Below are 24164 nucleotides of genomic sequence, written 5' to 3' on the forward strand. Positions count from 1 at the left end.
TGCTATTTGTAGCACTGCACTGGCAGAGGAGGTGGAGTGCTCGCTGGGTGAGTTAAATTGGTTGGGGGCAAAGGCTACCTGAGCAGATATGCAACCGGCACTTGCAGTGGTCTCCCTAAAAGCTGCAACAAGCTGGGTATACAGCCTATTCTGATAATATGCCAATTTTGCCTCACTTTGGGATGCAGGGAACAATTCCTCTATTTTGGCTTTATAGCAAGGGTCTAAAAGCACATCTATCAAGTACTAATCCTTCTGCTTCATGCTAATAATACTTTTATCACTGTGTAAGCAGTAGAGCATACAGCCTGCCATTCTTGCAAGTGTATCCATGGACCCAGGGGACTACAATGGTTAGGCTTCTTGGGCAGCGTCGTTGTCATCATCATGAAACAAATAAGGGTCAGCCTTGGGTAAGCCCCTGGCTGTGAAATATTGAGACCCCCCCCCCCCAAATTAGAGTCTTCCTCCTCTTCTTCCAGTCTAGTAGTCCCAGAACCTTCACTACGATGATAACAGTGACCAAAAGGTGGTAGCTTTTCTTTTCTCATCTTGTGTGACATGTGTGTTTCCTGTAAGATGTATAAGGAGATGACCCCACTGATGCTTCGGTTGTGTCTGCTGACAAATTTGGTGGCCTCCTCAAAGGACTTTAGAATGCGACACACTTCCCTTATGAGCCTCCATCGTTGGATCTCATAACAACACATTGTTCACATGGTCTGATGCATGAGTAAACATTTGCTGCCTTCTGCTCACAGAGACTCTCCAGTATTCCGAGCCATACACGCGAGCGCTTCTAAACACTTCCCATTCACTTCAATGGGAGCGCTCGTGTGCTCCCATTAAAGTGAATGGGAAGTGTTTAGAAGCGCTTGCGTGTACGGCTCGGAATGAGCCGAGCGCTTACGCCGTGTCAAGGGGCCCTAAGAACAGCTGAAATGTAGAGACAATTTGCTGGTCATGAGCAGCACCTCCATCAAGTCACCGCGCTCCAAATTACTACAGGATTCTGATTTAAGGCATAACTAAACTTGATATTTTGGCAGTATTTCTGTCATTCATAAATTTTGTAGTACACTTTATTAACACCTTTTGGATCCTTTCTGTGAAATCCGTACTCCCATACACACTAACAGTAAGTGAGAGGCTGGACCAGCTTTCAATACAGAAGCAAGGGAAAGAGTGAAAAAATGCAGGAAATCACAGAAAGTATATTACAAAATTTATTAATGACACAAATACTGCCAGAAAATCAAAAGGTGCCATAAAGTTTAGTTCTGCGGCATAAAGGTTTATATTTTTGTTTTTTAATTAATTGCTGGTCATTACTGGTCTTGTGTCTCAGGGCTCTTTGAATCACTGAAGTCAATCTCCAACACCTGTGATAATTAGTTTGCCTGGTGAGCACAAGTAAAGGAAACCTACTCAAGAAGGATGTTGCACATTATTAAGCAGGCTACAGATTTCAAAACAATGTGGGAAAGAAAAAGGATCTCTCTGCAGCCGACAAGTGTGCAATGCCTTGGACAAGGAATGAAAACATTAGATATTACACGAAAACTTAAGCATGATCATCGCACTGTGAAGAGATTTGTGGCAGAGCACAGATGGGTTTGTGCACATGAAGACAAAATGAGGAAGGTTTCTGCCAGACAAATTCATCAGATTAAGAGAGCAGCTGCTTAAAAATATTACAAAGCAGCAGATATTTGAAGCTGCGGGAACCTCTGCAGTCCCACGAACCTCAAGGTGTAGTATCTTCCAGAGGCTTGCAATTAGGCATAAACCTACTATTAGTTCACCCCTAAACTTTGCTCACAAGCAGAAATGATTGCAGTGGGCCCAGTCATACATGAAGACCAATTTTTAAATAGTCTTGTCTATTGATGAGTGCCATGCAACGCAGGATGTTCCAGATGGAGTAACCGGTGGTGGGTTTATGGCCACCATGTCCCAGCACGGCTGCAACATCAGCGAGGAATCAAGTGGAGAGAACTGGAAGGTCGCTGAAGATGTGAAAATGATATTTGCAAAGTACATAGAGTTCCTGACTGACTACATTTTTCCATGGTACAAAAAGAAAAACTGTGTCTTCCATAGCAAAATCACCTTCATGCATGACAATGCACCATGTCATGCAGCAAAGAATATCTCTGCGTCATTTTAGTTGCCGTTCCTTCTGCTTGAACACAGATGATTTTGTCATGCTGCAACATATAAAATAATGCAATTAGATGCAATATGTATCCATTATGGTGTCTGCAGGGGTGAACCTGCCTTTTTTGCCGCCCGAGGCGGACGACAGAAAACGAAAGGGGCGTGGCGGAGCGGCGTTAGCAGGCACGGGGAGGACCTGCTCTCTGCCTGAGCGTGAGGGGAGGCCGCTGGAGCAGCGCTGCTCCAGCGGCCTTACCAATCCACCGCTCGGTGACGCTAAGGCAGTCCAGGACAGCTTGTCCTGGACTGGCTTAGGTCAGCAAAAATGCCACCCTCCCCGGGGCCCTGGCATAGCGCCGCCTGAAGCAGTCGCTTCAGGTCGCCTCATGGGAGGTGCGGCGCTGGGTGTCTGTCATTTGCTAGACAGAAAGTGCTACATATACAGTAGGTCTTTCTTAGCAGAGTTTTTTGGGAAAAAGTTGCACTGGAGGCTCCTAAAGTATCTCTGATGCACCCTTTGTAATCTCCTAGATAGCCTCCTAAAGTAATAATGCTCAAGCAGGGTGTCAATTCTTTCCTAAAAGGGTAGAGATACCTGGGCGTTTTTAAAAACCGCATGTGTTTTTATATTTGTTTTTGTGAAAACGCACTGTATAGACCAAGACTTTGGCATTATTCACACATCCGCATATCAAGTATGTGTGGCGTTCACATTTTTTCTGCTATATGTACCCATTCTCGGATATCCATGTTTTTTTTTCACTGATACCAGTGCATCAAATCAATTAAAGTCTATAGGTCTGTAAAAAAGAAGAGAAGACAAAGGTGTTTCATGTGTTTTTCACAGACCCAGACACATATGAAGTATTGAAGGTGAAGCACAAAAAAAAAATGTGATCTGTTTTTCACTTGTGAAAAGTAGATCATCCACGAACAGCAGCCTACCCTGCTCATTTGTGAGGGGAGATGGGTGAATGAGGCCCAGCACAGCACTTTTCTACTGAAGAACTGCATGCAGGTTTTATTTGCAGTAATGAGCCGCATGTTACTATGCACTAACCCCGCATTCACACACCCGTGATACTCGGTCCTTGTGTCTACCAGAACATCATATTGGGAGAGGGACTCCTAGCATTATAGCTATCTACGCTGCTAGGAGCCCCTGACCCCAGTAACATACTGCTATAATCACTACAGGACAGTATGTCACAGGGAGGCAGCATAGATAACTATAATGCTAGGAGTGCCCCTCCAGGTATGATGATCAGGCAGGTAATCATGGCGCACACACAGACTGAAGTTCACAGGTAAAACTCTGTGTGAACGCAGGGTAAGGGCAGCGTTTGTCCTGCGATTCCTTCACTAATCTTAAAGTGGTTTTCCAGGCAAAAAATCTTTTAGTGTTGGTCTGTTAGTGTTATTAATGGGATAAAAGTGCACCCATATACTTTTAGCAGTGTTATGAGTGATTTCTAGGTGTCTGTGGTATCTTCTGCATTTGTTTACGTGTGTAGCTTCCTACTATGTAACTTCCTGTCACTGCTCCCCACCGCTATCTCCCTAGCTAAACTACACTAAGTTATCCTGACCACTATTAGCCCCCCTCCTTCCCTAGCTATGCTAAGCTAGGCTATCCTGCCCACTGATAGCCCCCTCCCCAATCGATCCGATAGCATCTTCCTTACCTAGCTTCCATTGTGGGAGTTGGCTCCTCTTCACTGCGCACAGCCCGAAATGAACTGTGAGGCATGCATTGTAGAGATGGATTGCCATCTTTACTGCGCATGTCTTCAACTCACCTCCAGAGTGCGCAAAGTGATGGAAGAGAGGAGGATCCAACCCAGACACAGGAAGACACGTAAATATTGATGGGGATGGAGGGAATACTGGTGTTGTTCTGTTTCGGAAGCGGTGAAATGGAACATCACCGGATTATCAGGAAGTGTCCTTAGGTAGGTCACACGATCACCCCAGGGACATAGGTAAAAATACAATTTTTAAAATACAAGTAAATTAGAAGTTAGACAGGGGGAGGGGGTTTAGTTCATAGGAAGAATTTTTGTTTATCCCTTGACAACCCCTTTAATGATATACTGATGAAATTAACTGGTGCTTTACTAAGTGATAGTTACAACCAGTCCATTGTGTGCCACTTTATTCTACACATACAAACGTGTCAGGTAGAAGCAAGGGCTCTCCACAATTGTGCTGAGTGTGACTGAATTAGAAAAGATTATCACCCAGTCCAACAACAGGAGATTCATGGATGTGGGGGCGCCCTGGTGAGAATGCTCTACATGCAGCACTTGTATGGTGAGATAGTGGGCATACCAACACCCTACAGAGACGACTACGAGCCCACTAATCGGATCTGGAGGAGATATTTGGATGTGTGTGCCCATCAGACTACAAACATAAAGTTTCTCACTGGTAGGGACCACCATGACTGGCAAGGGCACCTCACTATATCTTTGCTTAGGATGCACCGGCCATTGTGTAATGTGTATAGCTGGCATACAAGGAGGCCCCTGCAGCTCTAACAGGGCAGCTGTGGCAGGTGGACCCCGCTCCTGGGAGGTGCCCTGCACTGTACTCGCTCACAGCCGGCAGCTGAGGTGACAGTGGAGCGGCACTGCTTGGCACTGGCGCGCAGCTATTCACAGGCTCGGGCGTGCGGTGTGTGGTCGCTCCCGGCCGCCTGGCACCACACTTGGCACTTTATGCCACTGGTACTCGGCTTGTAAGGGACTATTTCGGTCGGTGTAAATCACAGAGCCCTGGTCCCCTGGCCGGGCGCCGCTTGATGACGCGCTGTCTCCTCCTCCTTCTCCTCTGCCCTGCTGGAGAGTCGGCTGGCTGGCGGGGCGTTGCGCACGGTGAGAGCGCGTCGTTCGGTGGCCGTCTGGGTTGAGCTCTGGCGTGAGCCATGTTCCGGAGCCCATCTGTCGAGCCTGAGGTAATAACAATAACCCTCCATTCATGAGGCCGCCGCTTAGCCCCGCTCCCTCCCCTGTATGGCTGCTTGCTGCGCCTGATGCGCCCCAGCGCGCTCTCCTTGTCTGGCCTTCTTGGGTATAATGGATGGCGCAGACCCCCAGCGAGCGCCCCCCTCTCCTGTGCCGTGTAGAGAGTATAGCGGGAGGACAGGCACCTGCTGCCCCGGATACCGTGCCTCAGTCCAGGGCTTCCTGTAATGGCACCACTTGGGTTCCCTGCAGCCTGTGCCACTTGTCACGCACAGAAGAGGAAGGTGCAGGAAGGGTCTGTTGAGGGGCAGACAATCCCAGTGTGCGACCCCTCTGCCCTGTGCCTTACCTACATAGGGGTCTGCCCTATGGTACCCCCGTAGAACAGCCGGAAGAGCCGGGGCGCAGGGCGCTTCTCCACTCTTGTGTGCGCAATGCTCGCAGGCTGGAGCGCATGATCAGCTCTGTGTGGAGGAGAGCGCCGGCTCCTCAGCGCCAGCCCGTGCCATTGTGCTGTAGTCAGCAGGCAGTGTGACCCGGGCACAGCAGCAGAGAGTGACTGACCAAGCTCCTGCTATCACTCTGGGGGTCCTGTGTGAATATGGCCTAAATAAAGCTCCCTCATCCTGTAATAAAAAGTTCTGAAACTCTTCTTTACTTTTCAGTTCTTCACCATTAGTGTCCCTGCTTGTTGTCAGAATACAAACATCCAGTATTTGTGGCTAGAGGCTAAAACCTATCACTGGTCCTGGCAGATTTCTGGCATGTATATTGTGTATACAATTGTATCCATCTACACATGAAGATTCCAATGTCACAGGGCGGCATCACAACTACTGACTGCCTTTGTGTGGCATGACATTGCGGTGTAGCCCTTGCTTTAGGACTGGACTGTATTTTTTCCAAGCCTCTGGATGCAAATAAAGCTTTTTCCATTGAAACTGAGATTTACCATTGTACGTACGACTAAACCCTGCCGTAAACCAGAAGCATCTTTGGGCTAGAATTTTTTTCAACTGGCTATACATGTGGGTGTGCATAGTCAGAAGAAGTGTGCGTGGCTTAAATGCATCGCAATCCGCCAAAATAGTGTTGAGAAATTCTGGCATAAAGTAAGCCAACTAAAAGGTGGTAGAAAGGCAGAGTGGACCGTCTGAAGATACACCGAATTTATCATCCAGCATCAGTCACTGTGATAAATGTGGCTAAGGAGGCATTCATACTAGTGCCCTGTGTTTCTGCACTGGGCTTCCGTCCTCAGCCCTGAGAAACTGGACAGGGGAGGGATTCCCAGCGGTCAGTTTTAAAAACCCATTCATTAGATGAGTTTTAAAAGCAAACCGCCGGTGTCCACCAGCGGCCTCTCTGCGGGGAAACCGTTTTTTTTTGGCCGGACACAAAGTTGGACATGCTGGACTTTGTGCCTGGCCAAAAAAAAAAACGGTTTCCCCGCGGAGAGGCCGCAGGTGGACACTGGCGGTTTGCTTTTAAAACCCATTCAAATTAATGAGTTTTAAACTGACCACCGGGACGCCATCCCCTGTCCATTTTCTCAAGGCTGAGGACGGAAACCCAGCGCAATTGTGACTGCCCTCTAACTCCCAGATTGCCTAAGTCTACTATCTATTAGTAAATCTTTGCCATAGTACTTTACTATTGGATTAGAGACCCACCAGTTTTGGCCGGGTATATAGGATCCCACCAAAGTCAGGAAGATTACCTGGCGACTTTCTTCAAGAGTTGTGACTTTTATATGCATCTACAAAAGTCTGTGATACAATGGGGATGATATATCTAAAGTATCTGGAAAGTAAAATTAGGCAGTCTCCCATAACAACCAATTCAGACCTCAACTATTCAAAGCCCTTTTGAAAATGAAAGTACTAATCTGTGTGTAACTAGTAGATACATAGACAAAAAGTAGCCGGCGCTGACTTGGTATAAAGTGCGGGTCCAAAGGATCCCACCAAAGTTAGGAAGATCCCCTGGCAGCTGCTGCCCCTTCTTTAAAGAGGACCTTTCACCATATCCGGGCACAGGCAGTGTTATATACTGCCAGAAAGCTGACAGTGCGCTGAATTCAGCGCACTGTCGGCATTCCCGATCTGTGCCCGGTGTGAAGAGCTTACGACCCGGTACCGTAGCTCTTCTATGGTCAGAAGGGCGTTTCTGACTGTTAGCCAGAGACGTCCTTCTGCCTCGCGGCACCAATCGCGCTGTGCTGTGGAGCCGGGAGGAACGCCCCCTCCCTCTGCTCACACAGCTTGTCCATAGACTAGCATTATCAGGAGAGGGAGGGGGCGTTCCTCCCGGCTCCACAGCACAGCGCGATTGGCGCCGTGAGGCAGAAGGACGTCTCTGGCTAATGGTCAGAAACGCCCTTCTGACTGTAAAGCGCTACGGTACCAGGACCGATAGCGCTTTACACCGGGCATGGATCGGGAAAGCCGACAGTGCGCTGAATTCAGCGCACTGTCAGCTTTCTGGCAGTATATAACACTGCCTGTGCCCAGATATGGTGAAAGGTCCTCTTTAAGAGTTCTGACTGAAAACTTTAATATGTGCGTAAAGCGCATAAGATGCAGTGAGGGATGATTTATGGAAAATGGTATAAAAGAATAATGACGCAGTTGGCAATAGCAGCCAATCTGATGTCACGTGTCCCCTCTCCCATCCAATGAAAGTACTAATCTGATTAGTGATGCTAGACAACCCTGCAACTTCTCTTCTCATGTAGGATTATGTAGTAAAGTACACAATCTGTTACTAGCAGATACAAATTGTCAAATCCTTGAGAATGCTGCAGACAAAGGCTGATTTTCCACTAGTGTAATACAAGCCATGTTTGGGGTTATCTTCTAATAATGGTGTATGTCAGTGAAGCTAAGAATATGCAGTCTAGAGATAATGGCTAACAACAGTGAGAGCTATACTTCATAGGGACGTTATTTTTGGTCACTTCCACGTCACGTGGACCCACTAGATGGCACTGCCTTGGCTTTGGGTGTGTTAGCTGTGTGGTTAGTTGGGCTTGGCTAACACACCATCTGCCTCAGCATTTGGTGCTAGAGAATGGTCCAAGTGAAAACAATGGCCTATGTCTCTTCTAAATGTAGCCCAGACTGTAACCCTGCATGGTTGAACATTAGATTGTGCCCAATACTGACAAAGGAGGGGCTGTGGACACAGTATGTGGCGCCCAAGAAAACATCCTTATGGAATATGGTATTTAGTCACTATTGTGCTGCAGTCCTCTGATATTGGTGTATGTCAGATTATTAAAAATGAAGGCTCTGCAAACTTTCCATTAACTAATACGGGTCATGTGATATGCAGAAAGATCCTTGATTTCAAAGCCAAATGTGTTAGTTTTGCTTTTGAGAATATGCTGAGATGCTGCAATCCAATGTTAATGGTCTATGTCAGTGAAGCTAAGAATATACAATCTAGTTGCAACAGAGAGTGACTGCTGCAAAGCTGTGATAGTGGTGTATGCCTGTGAAGCTAACAAGAAAGGAGCAGCAAGCTTCTATTGGTTAATGCAGGTCATGTGATTAGTAGTACTAATTGTGAAACACACAATTTTTTTTTTCACTTTTGCACAAAAAAGGAGTTCCTGGATATATTTTTTATGTATTAGTACGGCTTTGACAGTCCTTCCAGACGGCACCCTAACTCATCACACAGAGTGCAGAATAACATATACCACAACATAAAATCTTCATAAGTGCCTGATTTAGCTATGTGGGGAAGAATGTTTGGCCATGCTAAGAATGTTTGGCCATGCACAAACAGACAACAGAAATACATTTTTCTATACAGAAGATAAGGCGAGGTTCACATTACCATTTATATCAAAGTAATGTACAATACATTTTTCCTTTTGACTGTTTTCTTGTTTTTTTAGACAAACAAAAACAGAAGCAGATAAAAGATACCTTGTGTTTTTAACGTGATGAAAACAAAGGCAGTCCTCTGATGGCATCAGTCAGTAAAACTTTTCTGTTTTGATCCTCTGATGGGTTAGAGCAATAGACTTTGTAGAGTCTGAGTCTGGGCTATGGAATCTGAGGCCTGGTTCACATTTGTGTTCGGTATTCCATTTGGGGAGTCCACTTGGAGACCCCCGAAGAGAATACCAAACGCTTTAAAAAGCGGTTAGCTAAGAAACCACACAGACCCCATAGACTATAATGGTGTCCATGTGTTTTCCACGTGGTGTGCAAGCAGTACTTTTCTCTCCCCATGACTCATGCGGACACGGCGCGGAAAACACAGACCCCATTATAGTGTATGGAGACCGTGTGTTTTCTTAGCTAACTGCTTTTTAATGTGTTCGGTACGCCATTCGGGGGATCCCAAGTGGACTCTCTGAACACTGATGTGAACCAGGCCTGAGGCCTGGTTCACATCTGCATTGGTAATCCGTTCGGGTGAACGGATGGGGACCCCCACCCCCGAATGGACTACCGAACGCGTTGGCAAGCGGCGTGCAGTGAAAGCACACAGACCCCATAGACTATAATAGGGTCCGTGTGCTTTCCACAGGTCTCCGCCCGAGTCATGCGGACAGGAAAGTAGATCGTGAACTACTTTTCTGTCCGCATGTTCCGTGCGGAAAGCACACGGACCCCATTATAGTCTATGGGGTCCATGTGCTTTCACTGCACACCGCTTGCTAATGCGTTCGGTAGTTCGTTCGGGGGGTCCCCTTGCGGTCTCCCCTGAATGGATTACCAACACAGATGTGAACGAGACCTAAGCTGGGACCGAATTTGTGTGGCAACACAGCTTCGGCTTTAAAATAAAATGATTATTTTGAATTATATTATACAGTTTTTATCAATATTGTATAATTGATAGATACATAATTGCATATTTATTTATCACTGGCATTGTAATGAATTAGAGAATTTTTACTGCTTCTGTCTGACCATATCAGCCATTTATGAAGCAATTGGAGTTGGTGGTTCAACCTACTAACTCCACAGTCTTGACCGTGCTAATGTAACCAAGTTCAAACAGGAAAATGAAGAGGACTCTGAGACGGACATCTGACTTGGATTCTTCTTCATTTTACTCTGAGGCGGAATGCCAGGCCAGAATCAAAGAATCACCAGGGAAGAATCACCAACAAGTGGGACAAAATTGTGTAGTGGAACAAAATTTATTGGATATTTTAAATTTAAACTTTTTTAACAAATAAAAAACTGAAAAGTGGGGTGTGCAAAATTATTCATCCCCTTTACTTTCAGTGCAGCAAACTCACGCCGTTCAGTTCAGTGAGGATCTCTGAATTATCCAATGTTGTCCTAAATGACTGATGATTATAAATAGAATCCAGCTGTGTGTACCCAAGTCTCCGTATAAATGAACCTGCTCTGTGATAGGCTCAGGGTTCTGTTTAAAGCACAGAAAGCATCATGAAGACCAAGGAACACACCAGGCAGGTCCGAGATACTGTTGTGGAGCAGTTTAAAGCTGGATTTGGATACAAAAATCATATTGAAATGGAAGGAGTATCAGACCACTGCAAATCTACCATAACCCAGTCGCCGCTCTAAGCTTTCATCTCAAACAAGGAGAAGACTGATCAGAGATGCAGCCAAGAGGCCCATGATCACTCTGGATGAACTGCAGAGATCTACAGCTGAGGTGGGAGAGTCTGTCCATAGGACACAGTCAGTCGTACACTGCGCAAATCTGGCCTTTATCGAAGAGTGGTAAGAAGAAAGCCATTTCTCAAAGATATTCATAAAAAGTCTTGTTTAAAGTTTTACAGAAGCCACCTGGGAGATGCACCAAACATGTGGAAGAAGGTGCTCTGGTCAGATGAAACCAAAATCGAACATTTTGGCCACAATGCAAAACGATATGTTTGGCGTAAAAGCAACACAGCTCATAACCCTGAACACACCATCCCCACTGTCAAACATGGTGGTGGCAGAATCAGGGTTTGGGCCTGCTTTTCTTCAGCAGGGACAGGGAAGATAGTTAAAATTGATGGGAAGATGGATGGACAGGACCAAGTACAGGACCATTCTGGAAGAAAACCTGTCGGAGTCTGCAAAAGACCTGATACTGGGACAGAGTTTTATGTTCCAACAAGACAATGGTCCAAAACATAAAGCAAAATCTACAATGGAATGTTTCACAAATAAACGTATCCAGGTTTTAGAATGGCCAAGTCAAAGTCCAGACCTGAATCCAAACGAGAATCTGTGGAAAGAGCTGAAAAGTGCTGTTCACAAACGCTCTCCATCCAACCTCACTGAGCTCCAGCTATTTTGGCAAAGAAGAATGAGCAAGAATTTCAGTCTCTCAATGTGCAAAACTAATAGAGACAAAGCCCAAGCAACTTGCAGCAAAAGGTGGGGCTACAAAGTATTAACGCAAGGGGGCCAAATACTTTTGCACGCCCCACTTTTCAGTTTTTTATTTGTTAAAAAAGTTTAAAATATCCAATGAGTTTCGTTCTACTTCACAATTGTGTCCAACTTATTGTTGATTCTTCCCCCCCAAAATTAAAATTTTATACCTTTGTTTGAAACCTGAAGTGTGGCAAAAGGTTGAAAAGTTCAAGGGGGCTGAATACTTTCGCAAGGCACTGTATATAAATTGGTTACACTGTTTGAGACTTTTTCAGGAAACTACAACTAGCTGACTTGATTTCAAGCGTAATCTAGATAACTCATTCCCCTCCAGAGAGGAGTGAGCCAGGTCTTCCATTCTGGATGAGATAAAAGGCCAGGTGCCTTGACAACAATGTGTATGGGAGGAGTAATTTCACTTAGCAGGCAAACAAAGCAGCATTTAGGAAAACTCTTGAATTTACATAAGCTAGCAGTATAGATAGGATACTTGAGGGGATACTCCTTTAAGGCAGCCTGCGTATACTTATATGCCAAAGTGGTTTCTCAAAGTGACATTACAGGTCCCCCCGCCTTTGAAATTTCACTGTGAACTGCTGCAACATGCTGTAACATCCCATGGCCACTGTAATAATGAGATGTCCAATTGTTATGCTGGAATCATAACACTATATAAAAAAAATTCACGGCATACTTTTTTTTTTTTTTTTTTTTACAACCCCCCCCCCCCCAAAAAAAAAAAAAAAAAACCCCAAAAACTTTAAAACCTATGAATGAGCAGTCCAAAGTTTCTGTGGTTTGGTAGCCCTGAATTCAGTTATTAAGATTTACATATCCGGTGACATCACTTTGGGGACTTTTATCATTTTCAGTATTTTTATAGTAATACATACCGTATATACTCGAGTATAAGCCGAGTTTTTCAGCACAGTTTTTGTGCTGAAAAAGCTCCCCTCAGCTTATAACGAGTCAAGCAAAAAAAAAAATTTTTTTTTTTTTGAGGTGGTCCCTATGACCAGCCGCAATAGTGATGTATAGAATCTCCCATGAAATAGTGAAAATAGAATACATATAAAAGTAGAAAATGACTGTGAAACACATGCACGTTAGGTATCCCTGTGTCTGAAAGTGCCCGGTCTACTGAATATAGGGTATCTGCAGTGCTCCTGTTCCGTCAGGAAGGGGTTAATAGGAGCACTGCAGATACCCTATATTCAGCCAGGCTGAATTCCAAATGGGGGAAAAAAAACCCAGTCCTCAAGAACAGGGAAAGGGCAGACAGACAACGAAAACACCCCCTCCCCTTCCCCAGCACCCAGCAACCACTGCACCCAAAATCTCCGACCATTTTAATTTTTGAGATTTTCCAGTAGCCACTGCATCCCCCCCCCCCTCGGCTTATACTCAAGTCAATAAGTTTTCCCAATTTTTTTTAGTAAAATTAGGGGCCTCGGCTTATATTCAGGTCGGCTTATACTCGAGTATATACGGTAGTTGAACATTTGTAAATTTATTATGGATAAATTATATTTTGCTTTTCTCCTTTTCCATGGTAAAGCTTTATACTTTGTATTACTGTATTTAGTTTGTCCATAGATTGAGATACTTTCAGTAAGGCTAGGTTCAAATCTGCATTGGAGTCCCCGTAGAAGACTGTGCTGCAGATTCCGTCTAAAATCAACAGAGAAAAGTCCTGATTTCAGTATAAAAGCAGTGGAAACCCAACGGACACCCAGCAGACTCCTTCTTGGTTAATGGAGTCCGTGGGTAACTGCTTTTTTTTTTCAGGTCCCCATGTGGACCCAAACAACAGAGAGACGAATGCCATTGTGATCCTAGCGTAAGGCTCTTTTTCATGTTCTGAGGACAATTCTGCCCATGTAGACTTGAGTGAAAAGTAGACTGTAAATTATCCTAACCAGACATCAACATGAGCAGAATGCAGTGCATGTATTTTCAAGATTGCTGAAACACTGTATCATGACTACAGATGAGCAGATCTTTAACGTTTGCTTTGTCAGCATTTTGCCGATCTATTATGTATCTGTTTTTGCCACATACATATGGTTTCATAACCTATTGACTTGTATACAACAAATAAAGAACCATAATAAACCTAATATTTGCTCATTGATAAAATGCCAACAAGACACATTTTTAGTGTTCTGCACATCTCTAGTTGTGATTTTAAGGCATTTTTCCTTTTCTTGCTTTCCTTGTCTATGAATCTAATGGAACATCTCCTGCCATTAGTCGTCTCATGGTGACTGCATAAAATATACTTTTCTCTTACAGTCTCTTGCAGCATCTATAGTAATACTGCCTTAAATTAAACCATGGAAAAAAATTCCATTACCCCCCGGAAGACACACTATTTGCGCAACAAGGTATTAACCAAATTTCTCCTTGTTTACCTGCATCCTTGCATGTGACTGCAAATTGCATGTGTGTATTTCAGTTGTACAATGTTTTGTGTTGGTGGAAATATAAAAAAAAAAAAACTTTTAAAATTTCAAAATTGTAATTCTTTCAACAGAGCAAACATGACATGGAGATGGAAGAAGCAAAGTCACCCACACAAAAACATTTAAAAGACAAGTATTGTCAGACTGACCACCATCGTGGTTGCTGCGTCTCAGGTATACTGCTTAATATTGAACGCTGCATTGTTAAACTAATGGAGCCTGTATTCTAACATCCTTTCTTTGCATATTTGCCAACTTTGGAGAAGGGGTATCAGAGAGGTTCTTAAGAGGGGGACAAAATGTAGTACCATTTACTTGTTTCCTTTCTTTTCTATTGGCTCAAAAAGTAGTATAGACCACACACCGTTCCCATCCCCCAAACAGAGACCTAACCAGGTCCCTAAAGGGTATTTCCTGCTCTCACAGTGTTTTTGTACTGATGACCTATCCATAGGATAGGCCCTCTTCATGTGGTCAGTGAGTGTACAACACCTGGATCCTGCACCAATCAGCTGAGCCATCCCAGTACTATAAACTACTGCACAGGTCGGAGCCAGAAACCGCCGTGCTCCTACTCAAGTAATAGGAACAGAGCTGCAACCCCGTCCACTATATAGTGATGGCACCTGGGTACAGCAATCCCAAGCCAACATCCTCTATATGGCAGAACTCTCCTGTATACAGAGCTCTGACTAGACCAGAGGCCTTAAATCCTTTAATCCCCTAATCTCGTAGCTCACACCAGCAGTGGAATGGATTAAGACTGTTATAGAAAATTACAGTCTTATAAATTCCCCCTGGTGTCTTTATTGTCCTTAAATTGTGTTTGGTACTGCAGATTATTCCATTGGGACTGAGGTGCAATACTATGTACAGCCCATAGATAAAACAGGTGCTGTTAATGGGTTGAAAAAAGACCTAGGTCCATCATTTTAAGTTGTTTTATATTTGTAATCCCACATTGATCCAGAGGAATACAAAGACCCAACCCAATTCACCATCAAGTAGACAAGATTTCCTTCCTGACTCATGTTGGCAAAGTGATAAATTCTAGAAAATATCTTTCCTTTTCTAAAGTTTATAAAGGGTTTGGTGTTGTTCACAGTATACCTAATACAGGGTATTGTGACTTTTTTATATATGTATTTCATGTCTATAGCATGATTTTAAGGTATATCCATTAAATGTTATGTTTTAGTTGTATCAGTGCTTGTTCTTTGCTGAATTTTTTGCTACAAAGGGACGCGGTCAAATATTTTGAGTACGCGTGGACTCAATTGCTTTGGTGCTTTTCTAAAGTTTACTGCTCTTTCTTTCCATTGCTCAATCGCTGAATAGCCCTTATTGCATATCTCTCAATTATTGAGGACCTAAGAGCAGATTCCTATTTAAAAAGAAATTGCAGTAGAAAATAAGTCATCAGGAATGTTTTTTTTTGCATATACGTAACCACCTGAGATCTCCATAAGACCATGGAGACTGGTCAGTGTCATCTGCTATCCATGAGCAGGAGCTGGAAACAAGTTGTCACTTTAAAAAATTGAACATCATTTTTTCCTGCGTAATACACCCATCACTTTCTGCAACATTACATATCTGCCACAACACATATGTCAAAGATCTCCAGCTGCACATGGCATGGAGCATGGTCTACTTCACACTGTTTATCATGCTGTGTGCTATTAATTTTTTTGTTATTATTTTCACTGTTTTGCTACGCTATCTAAGTCAATGGTGATCTTTCTATAGCTGTGTATTGCATTATAAGGTTTTAATCTATAGTAAAAATAATGCAGAGGATGTAGTGCAAAATGCACATTATAAACAGCCGCGTGTAACAATACTTACATATGTCAGAAGGATTATTGTGGCTATATTTATAATATGTATTGGACAGTTTCTTAAACATCATTTAAGTAGTGTTATATATATATATATATATATATATATATATATATACAGTATGTATATGTTATCATAACATATATATTTCTTAGTTTCAGGTTCCTGGGCAATTTTTTTCAGTAGCTAGAAATTGCTTACACATTTCAGGTGGTTTCCTGTTTTCAGTTTCTAGACTTCTTATTTCTCTGCAGAATTCTATGTAATGCACCAGTGTTTACTCCATCTACTCCTCTGCGCATGAAACTCACTTACAAGTCATTATTGTTAAAAGGAAACTGTGATCAGTAAGCTGCCTAGTAAGCTTTGATAGTATTTATTTGATGTTTTTCTTTATTTACCATGTCACTTACTATGTGAAAAAAGTCCTAGAAATATTGATATTTTCACACTGACTGCTAAGCATCTTAATAGTTTGAACCGTTTTCTAATAGCTACTTTTATGATTGTGAAATCCTATTTGTGCTTTTTATTGTGAATGTGTTCAAAAGAATGTGTTCAATAATTTCTTAGTATATCTTTAAAAAGGCCAGTGATCATTTTTCTAATGCAGAACTCCAGATTTCATGCATACACTTAGTTTGGGAACATAACATGTTCACTGCCTGGAGCTGCCAATAGAGGGAGCTTATTAGCTTACTTATTGCTGTTCTCTGCTCTATACAGCTGTAGTCTGAAATGACTTGCCCATAATTCTGTTGTATAAAATGTTCTGATAAAGGTGGAGACTCACTATATAGTGTGTCTCCAGTTCTAAACATCTTTTCCTAAGTGGATGGCACAGATTCGGATATAACACTTTGTTATAGCAGTTATTTTCTCTGTATCATTCTATAAAGGGGGGTGGGGGTGTTTCATAAGTCTATGAGAAAACACACTGAATTAATTGTTGCTGTTACACACTGCTGTTCTTTACTTTTTAAACACTTCTAAGAGGTAGATAAGAGGTCACTAGTTCACCATATGAGGCCATAAATCAATTAACCATCCTTCAAGGGGTTGTCTGGGATAGCTAGAAATCATTACACTAATCTAAACCCCCCCCCCCCCCCCCAACGTTCTCAATGACACCTAAACACCCCTGAACCGCCAGGGATATATGACAGAATTTATTTACAGTTTTACTATCTTATTTTTTAACTTCTGTGCCTTCATGTCCTGCTGACGCTAGGTTCACACCTGCGTTCAGCACTCCGCTCTACATGCAAGAAGACGGAAAGCACAGACCGGGTCCGGCCGTGAGTGGCGGTGAGCGTTTTATGCTCTCCACCGCGAAACCGTTTTTTAAAAATCGGGACACAGAGTACTGCATGTCCGGATTATAAAACCCGGTTTCGCGGCGGAGAGCATAAAACGCTCACCGCCGCTCACGGCCGGACAGCGTTCTCACCCATTCAAATGAATGGGTGAGAAAGAATCCTGCAGGTTTCCGTCTCCTGCTCAGTTTTGTGCAGGAAATGGAAACCTGCATAACGGAGTGCTGGGCGCAGATGTGAACGAGCCCTGAGATGGGGCTTACTCTGACTCTTGTACTGGCATATACTTGTTTGTTTTCCCTTGTTTGATTTCTTTTCATTTATTTTACTTCTGTAACCTGTAAAACCTTTCAGAAAAGAATGTGTTTCACTAAATGTTCTATGGATTTTCTGCTTTTCAGAAAATGTTGTGGAGCCAGGAGATCCACCCTTATTACAACAATCTGTTCCGACTTCAAAATCTGGCATACTACAAATTATTGAATGCTTTAGATCAGGTGTTGTATTTAACTTTTACCTAATTATTTTAAATATAATTTATAATTATATTATATTATAAATATTGTATTTTTTCATACTTAAGTAGCAAAACAGTAAAACAATGTTGTAATTGATTTTAAAGTCAACAGGAGAGGTCAGTATTCACTGGGTGGGACACCAGGACCCTGTGTCAACCAGCTGATTTCCATCCTGTTACTGCAAAGCTGAAATCCTGTCCACTGTATAGCAGTGGTACTGTAACTTTGTCCCTATTACTTGAATAGAAGTAGAGCTGCTTATGGTGCTGTGAGGCGGCTGAACCAGCTGATCAATTCAGGGTCTGGGTGTCAGACCCTCACTTGTGGGATACTGATGACATAAGAAACCAACTGAGGACCGAAAAACCCCTTTAGGCTAAGGCCCCACATTGCGGAAACGCAGCTTTTTTTTGTTTGAGATTTTGTTGCGGTTTTTTGAGCCAAAGCCAAGAATGGCTACAAATGGAATTGGAAATATATAGGAAGTCTTTAAACTTCTAACTTCTGCTCAATCTAGTCCTGGCTTTGACTCAAAAAACCGCAACAAAATCTGCAACAAAAAAAAGTTGTTTCCTCAACGTGGGGCCTTAGCCTTAGAGTATGTTCACACAGAGATTTTTGTAGACAAATTTTGAAGTAGGTTCCACCTCAAAAAAAAAAAAAAAAAATTTCTGCCTGCAATTCATTTTACCAGGGTTTGCAAGGTAGAATCTATCTGAGGATAGGTCATGACAGTTTTTTATTTTCCTCGAGCTGAAAAAATCTGCCAAATTCCCATTAAAAGGATTGTGAGTGTTGTGAGGCTTTTTTGAGGCAGATTATGTCTCAAACATCCACCTGCAAAAAACTGTGTGAACTCACCCTTCGACCAGGACACCATGTGGGGTAAACACAGCAGGAAAAATCGCAGCGTTTTACAGTCAGGGCAAAGTGGATGGGATTCTAGCAAATCCCTTGCTCACTTTGCAATAAAGTGCGTGCTGCGGACATGCCACAATTTTTAAAACCAGCATGGTTTTGGAAATCACAGTATGTCAATTATGGCGGTTTCCCCATAGGTATTATTGAAACAAAGGCCGCAGAGAAAATCTCTGCAAACTTTCTGTCTAAAAGTGCTGTGAGGAGAACTGCGATATGTTGCCGCCGCAGTTTTTGCTGCAGGACGCCACGTGGGGCCTTAGCCTTCGATAGTTATCTGAAACATACTTCTAATTAGGAACCAATTTTTCAGAAATAAATAGTACTGGTGAATTTAAAGTTTTTCTTTGAAAAGATATACTACAAAATTTCTTATTTTCTTGTACTATTCATTTATTACAAGTTACTTTATATGTACTCCATAAATTCTCAAATATAAAGGTACACTTTGAATTCTCAAATGATCAAAATTACGGGGCTTTTCAAATTGCCCCTCTTTTATTGAGTAATTTTTTTTTGTAGCAAACGCCTTTACTACAGTTTGTGAATGTGCTGCATGGACGTTGCTCAAAATTTGGGGGAACACTTAAAGGAAATTTACTGTATCACCAGAAAATTACCTATTTTTTAAACCACACTTTTATTTTAGACGTGTTCTTAACCCATACCCGACATTCGCCATAATAATACGATGGATGTCGAGCATTTAAATATTGTGGCCGCTCAGTAGAGACCTGGTGCTAATGTTCGCAATCAGTGCCCAAACTGATGGTGGGCATTAAGGCTCCCAGCTTTGACTGATGCGTCATTTTCCAGCAGTGCATGGTCTCCACCATTTTGGGGAGGATCATCAGTACCCGGAACGAGGTCTGGGGCTGGCGATCTCTTGCTATGACAGCCAGGAGCCATGACTGGTTTGGTGGTTGATCATGGATCGCCTGGGGAGGAATAGTCTTACAAAGTCTCCCAAATCTCCATGTGATGGCCAATGGTACACTGATATCTGTTGAATACGGAGATGAAATCCCCAGACCCATTGTCAGACCTTAGGCTACATGCACACAAACCGTGTAAAAGAAGAAAAAAAACAAAACATGAAAAACGTATTCAACTTTTTTTTTTTTTTTTACTTGTGTTTTGCATCCATGAGTTAGTCATATTCACAGATTTGCTAGAGTCTAGTGAAAGATCGTGAAAATGAACAAAATCAGACAGTCCATTAACAGACAGGCAAAAAAAATTGGACATGTGAGTAAGCGCCACTTCTAAACTGGAATGTTCTACTGGAATCTTTTGTTTGTGATCTGATGTGTGCTTTAAAGGGGTATTCCCACCTCGCATACTCACCAGTCTTCGCCCCTGTAAAATCTTCTTTCTTCCTGGTTTCTTGCATCATTTGGTGGGCGGGGATTCACATGCAACCTCCCGTTTAGCTCCGCCCCCAAATTCACGTGTAGCTCCGCCCACCCACATTGGACTATGAAGTACAGGCAGCAGCAACTCCATTCTGTGTTATATACAGAGACTGCCTGTCTCTGCCATAATGAACACAATTGAATTAGCTAGCCTGATAACTGGGAGAACAGAAGAAATGAAAGCAGCTCCTCTCCCCTATCTGATAGCAGGAAGATCACGTGGTGTAGACACAGGAATAGCTAGATACACAGGCTCGCTCCCTGCACTTAGCCCCTCCTCCCTCCCCCCCTGAGAGCAGGCAGATACATCACTTGACTTTTGAGCAGATATGTCAAGGGCTGTGTCAACAATGAATTGAATAAAGTAAGATAGTGGACAAACAAAGCAGTTTTGCTGAAGCAATGTATTTAGGAAAAGTCTTACATCCACATTAACAAGCAGTATAGATAGGATCCTTGTGATGGGACAACCCCTTTAAGTGTACAGTCTATAATTTGAGGTAATATGTTTTTGTCTATTTTTTGTTTAGGCACCAAACAGCTTAGACTGATGCTCTTACGAGAAGTAGATACTATATTTGAGTGCAGGTCTTGCCGCAGCCTTTTCCGTGGTTTGCCCAATCTGATCACACACAAGCAGTTTTACTGTTTATCCAAGCTCCATGTGGATGAAGGTAAGCAAAGAGCTAAGAAAATGTTGGGGAAGGGAGCTTATCCGAAGCATGGTTGTATTGACAATAGATGGAATTGGTCCAATCACACAAGCCGTTGACCGAAGAGTATTCACAGAAAATGTAGTCTGTGTTGTTTGCTAATATTTTTTGTCTATCAATTCTTAACAGATTTTTAGGATTTCTTTCACTAGTTATTGAATAACTTTTCATTGCATGTTTTCAGAGAATATAAATGTGTCCAGATTGTGTGATGGTCACACACCAGTTTTACAGTTGAGAAGCGTTTACACTTCTGAACGCCGAACACTAAAGATCTGATGAAGGGGTGGTGCCTGTGGAGCACCAAAGGACCCCGAAACACGTTATCTTAAATAAATCACGTTGTTGTTACATCAGCGTATCAGCATTTCATTCCACCGAAAGGAGCGCGCAACCGGTTCCTCCATTTTGAGGGTATATCCCTCAGAATAAGTTGCATTCATTGCAATCAGATTTAGGAAACGTAACCACTATTATTGCTGTTACATCTTATGACCTGAAGAGTATGATGTAGGTGTATGAGGACAAAAATGGCACATTAGGAATGTAAACAATACTTATGTATTATTTTATGTTCTGTCCTACAAGTAATTTGCTGATTATTTTTTCCTTGATATAGATCCTCCAAATGGGAATAATCAGAGCCAAGCAGTGAAAGATCTAGTGGAGTCTGTATATCCAAGAGCAAATAATCCTGACGTTGTCGTACAATTAGAATCTATTCAGACAAACCCGAATGCAGTTTTTCAAGTTGTTAGACCTGCCAGTGAAGTAAATCTTGATACCAATGTGTCCACCTCTACTGATATTCAAGAGGAGGAGTCTGTCCCTGACTCTCAACCATCCTTGACTGAAGAACCAGAAACTGTGATAACAGCTTCTGAGAATACTAAAAGAGAGGATAACTCTGGTTCTTCAAATGTAGAAAATGTGAATGTTTCCAGTTTTGGCTCAAGGTCTGTTAAGAAAGCTAGCAATAGCAATGCATTTTTATGTCGTGTTTGCAATAAAGATTTTAATTGTAGAAGGAGCATTCGTCGTCACATTAAAAAAGTACACAAGAAAAAGTTGGAAGATATTAAGAAATTTATTGAGGTACAACGAAATATACCCATGTCTTCTTCAAAAGGACTTGTTAGTATAATCCATTCAACAGGTAAAAGCTGCCACATATGCCAGAAATCATTTGCCACAAAAGCCAATACAAGGAGACACATTGATGAAGTTCACAAGGGTATGAGACGAGATTATATGACAACAGAAAGTAGTGCAAAGTCTAGTAAAAGTATGAATTCTGAAGTAGCGATTTCCAAAAAAGGAGCAAAGACAATTTCTCGTACAAAAAAGTCTTCAGCAAAGTCAGATTTCAGTCTTGCATCTTTTAGTTGTTCTATTTGCAATAGGCAATACAGCTCAAAGTACTTACTGAAGAAACATATGCAGATAGTACATCATAAACCAACTCAGTATGAAAAGAATACAAAGCCAGATGAGGGACATGTCACTATCACAAATGGTAAAATAAAACTTGAAGACTCCTCATCAAATTCTGGTACAAGTTCCCCTCAAAGTGAATCTAAGGCGGCAACAATGGAAAAAAAGAGTGCACCAGCAGCAAAGAGCAAAACAAAGGTGGATGGAGATTCTCCTAAAACTGGTTCTTCCCCTACCAGTGACAAAAAGAAATCTCGAAAGCCTAAATTATCAGCTGGCTTTGATTTCAAGCAACTTTACTGTAAACTTTGCAAACGGCAATTCACTTCCAAGCAGAACTTGACAAAACACATCGAGCTGCATACAGATGGAAACTGCATCTTTGTAAAATTTTACAGATGTCCTCTTTGCTCATATGAGACTCGTCGGAAGCGCGATGTGATTCGACATATAACAGTTGTACACAAAAAGACACAGCGTGCGCTGATTAAGATAACATCAAACTTGGAAAGTCGAGCCATCAAGAAACCAATTGAGTGTATTATGGATAAAGCCTCTAGAAAACATCTAAAGCAAGAAAAAAGTAAAAAAGCTGCTTCAAAAAAGGATTTCTCCATCAAAAAGAATGATGGGGGTGACACAAACATTGAGGTTAAAGTCACCAAAAACTTTTCATTACTGAAATGTAAAACCTGTGGTAAAGCCTTTGCTAAAAAGAAAGATTTAGAGCAACATAAAAAGAATCACAAAGTGAATTCAGTGGATATGAAAAAGAAAGGGAGAAGTACAAGGTCTAAAGCCCCAGTTTCCTAAGCAAACAAGAGCACTGAGAGATTCCATTCTCCAAGAGATGAATTATTTTATTTAGTCAACACAAGACGTTTTAGATTCTCCGTGCTAATGGACAACTAAGGAATTTGATCAAATCGAGTTTGGAAGACTTGAGATTGCTTCTCACTCTCTTACAGTGTTTTTTATAATTTTTATGTGCATTCTCTGCATGCTGCAAAAGTAAGCAGCCTGACCCAGTAGATTGCTTTACATCTTGTGTATTGTGTACATTTTTAATGTTAAAGGGGTTATCCATTTCAATAAAGTTGAACCTGTCATCAGAACCCAGCATATCAACCCAGACCCACAGATCGGTTAGGGTCACCTGAATCAATCTGGGCTGATGTGCTGGGTTCTCATGACAGACTCCCTTTTAAAGATAGTCGATCAGTTTTAGATTGGCAGGAGTTCCACTGCCAGAACCCACACAGATTATGCTGGGTTCACACCAGCGTCTGGGCTCCGTTAACAGGTTTCCGTCTTCTGCATGCAGAAGACGGAAACCTGTCATGCCGAGTCCGGCCGTGAGCTTTTTGAGCTTTTCCACGGCAAAACCGTTTTTTTTTTAAAACCGGACACAGAGTACTGCATGTCCGACTCTTTGTCCGGTGCTCACCAGCACTCACGGCTGGACACTTTTCAAACCCATTCAAATGAATGGGTTTGAAAAATGACTGCAGATTTCTGTCTCCTGCAGAACAGAGTCTCGGGCACAGATGTGAAATAGCCCTTAGCTGTTTTATCTGGACCACAGTTGCTGGCATTATTTTATATAGCAGAAACTAGAGTGCTCACACGTCATGTTTATATTAGTAGTGGTTATGAGTACAGCAACATTGTCCCCTATACTTGAATGTTACACTGTTACGGTACTTATAACCGCCTCCATAAGCCACAGTCTCATAAAAAAAAACCTAATCTACTGGGATCTGGACAGTTGCACTCCCACTAATCTATGATTGCTGGCCTATCTTAAGGCTAGGCCGTCAGATTTATTAACGTGGATAACCCCTTTAAGTTAGTAGAAACCTCATTTCTGTATGTAACTATATCACTTTCAGTCTATGTATTTTGTAAATACTGAACCATGCATTTGCATGAGATAGAATCACTGTAGATGGATATCCTCTTGCATAAGTCAGGAAGAATTCTCTCAAGAAAACCAGATTTTCCTGGAAGGCTATTATATTTTTCCAAAAAAAAAATAAATGTGAA

The 24164-nt window shown here is 42.4% G+C and overlaps 1 protein-coding gene across 1 annotated transcript; it reads left to right on the forward strand.

The window, feature by feature from the left end:
• Positions 1 to 5013: 5013 nt before the first annotated feature.
• On the forward strand, positions 5014 to 23370 carry ZNF800 (zinc finger protein 800). Its single transcript, XM_075274173.1, has 6 exons — positions 5014 to 5116; positions 13793 to 13884; positions 14034 to 14136; positions 17522 to 17617; positions 20502 to 20645; positions 21304 to 23370. The coding sequence occupies exons 2-6, from the start codon at positions 13834 to 13836 to the stop codon at positions 22929 to 22931; spliced, it is 2022 nt and encodes a 673-aa protein (XP_075130274.1). The 5' UTR covers positions 5014 to 5116; positions 13793 to 13833; the 3' UTR covers positions 22932 to 23370.
• Positions 23371 to 24164: the final 794 nt, after the last annotated feature.

The sequence above is a fragment of the Leptodactylus fuscus genome, chromosome 5, assembly GCF_031893055.1.
Source record: "Leptodactylus fuscus isolate aLepFus1 chromosome 5, aLepFus1.hap2, whole genome shotgun sequence".
Lineage (NCBI taxonomy): Eukaryota > Metazoa > Chordata > Amphibia > Anura > Leptodactylidae > Leptodactylus > Leptodactylus fuscus.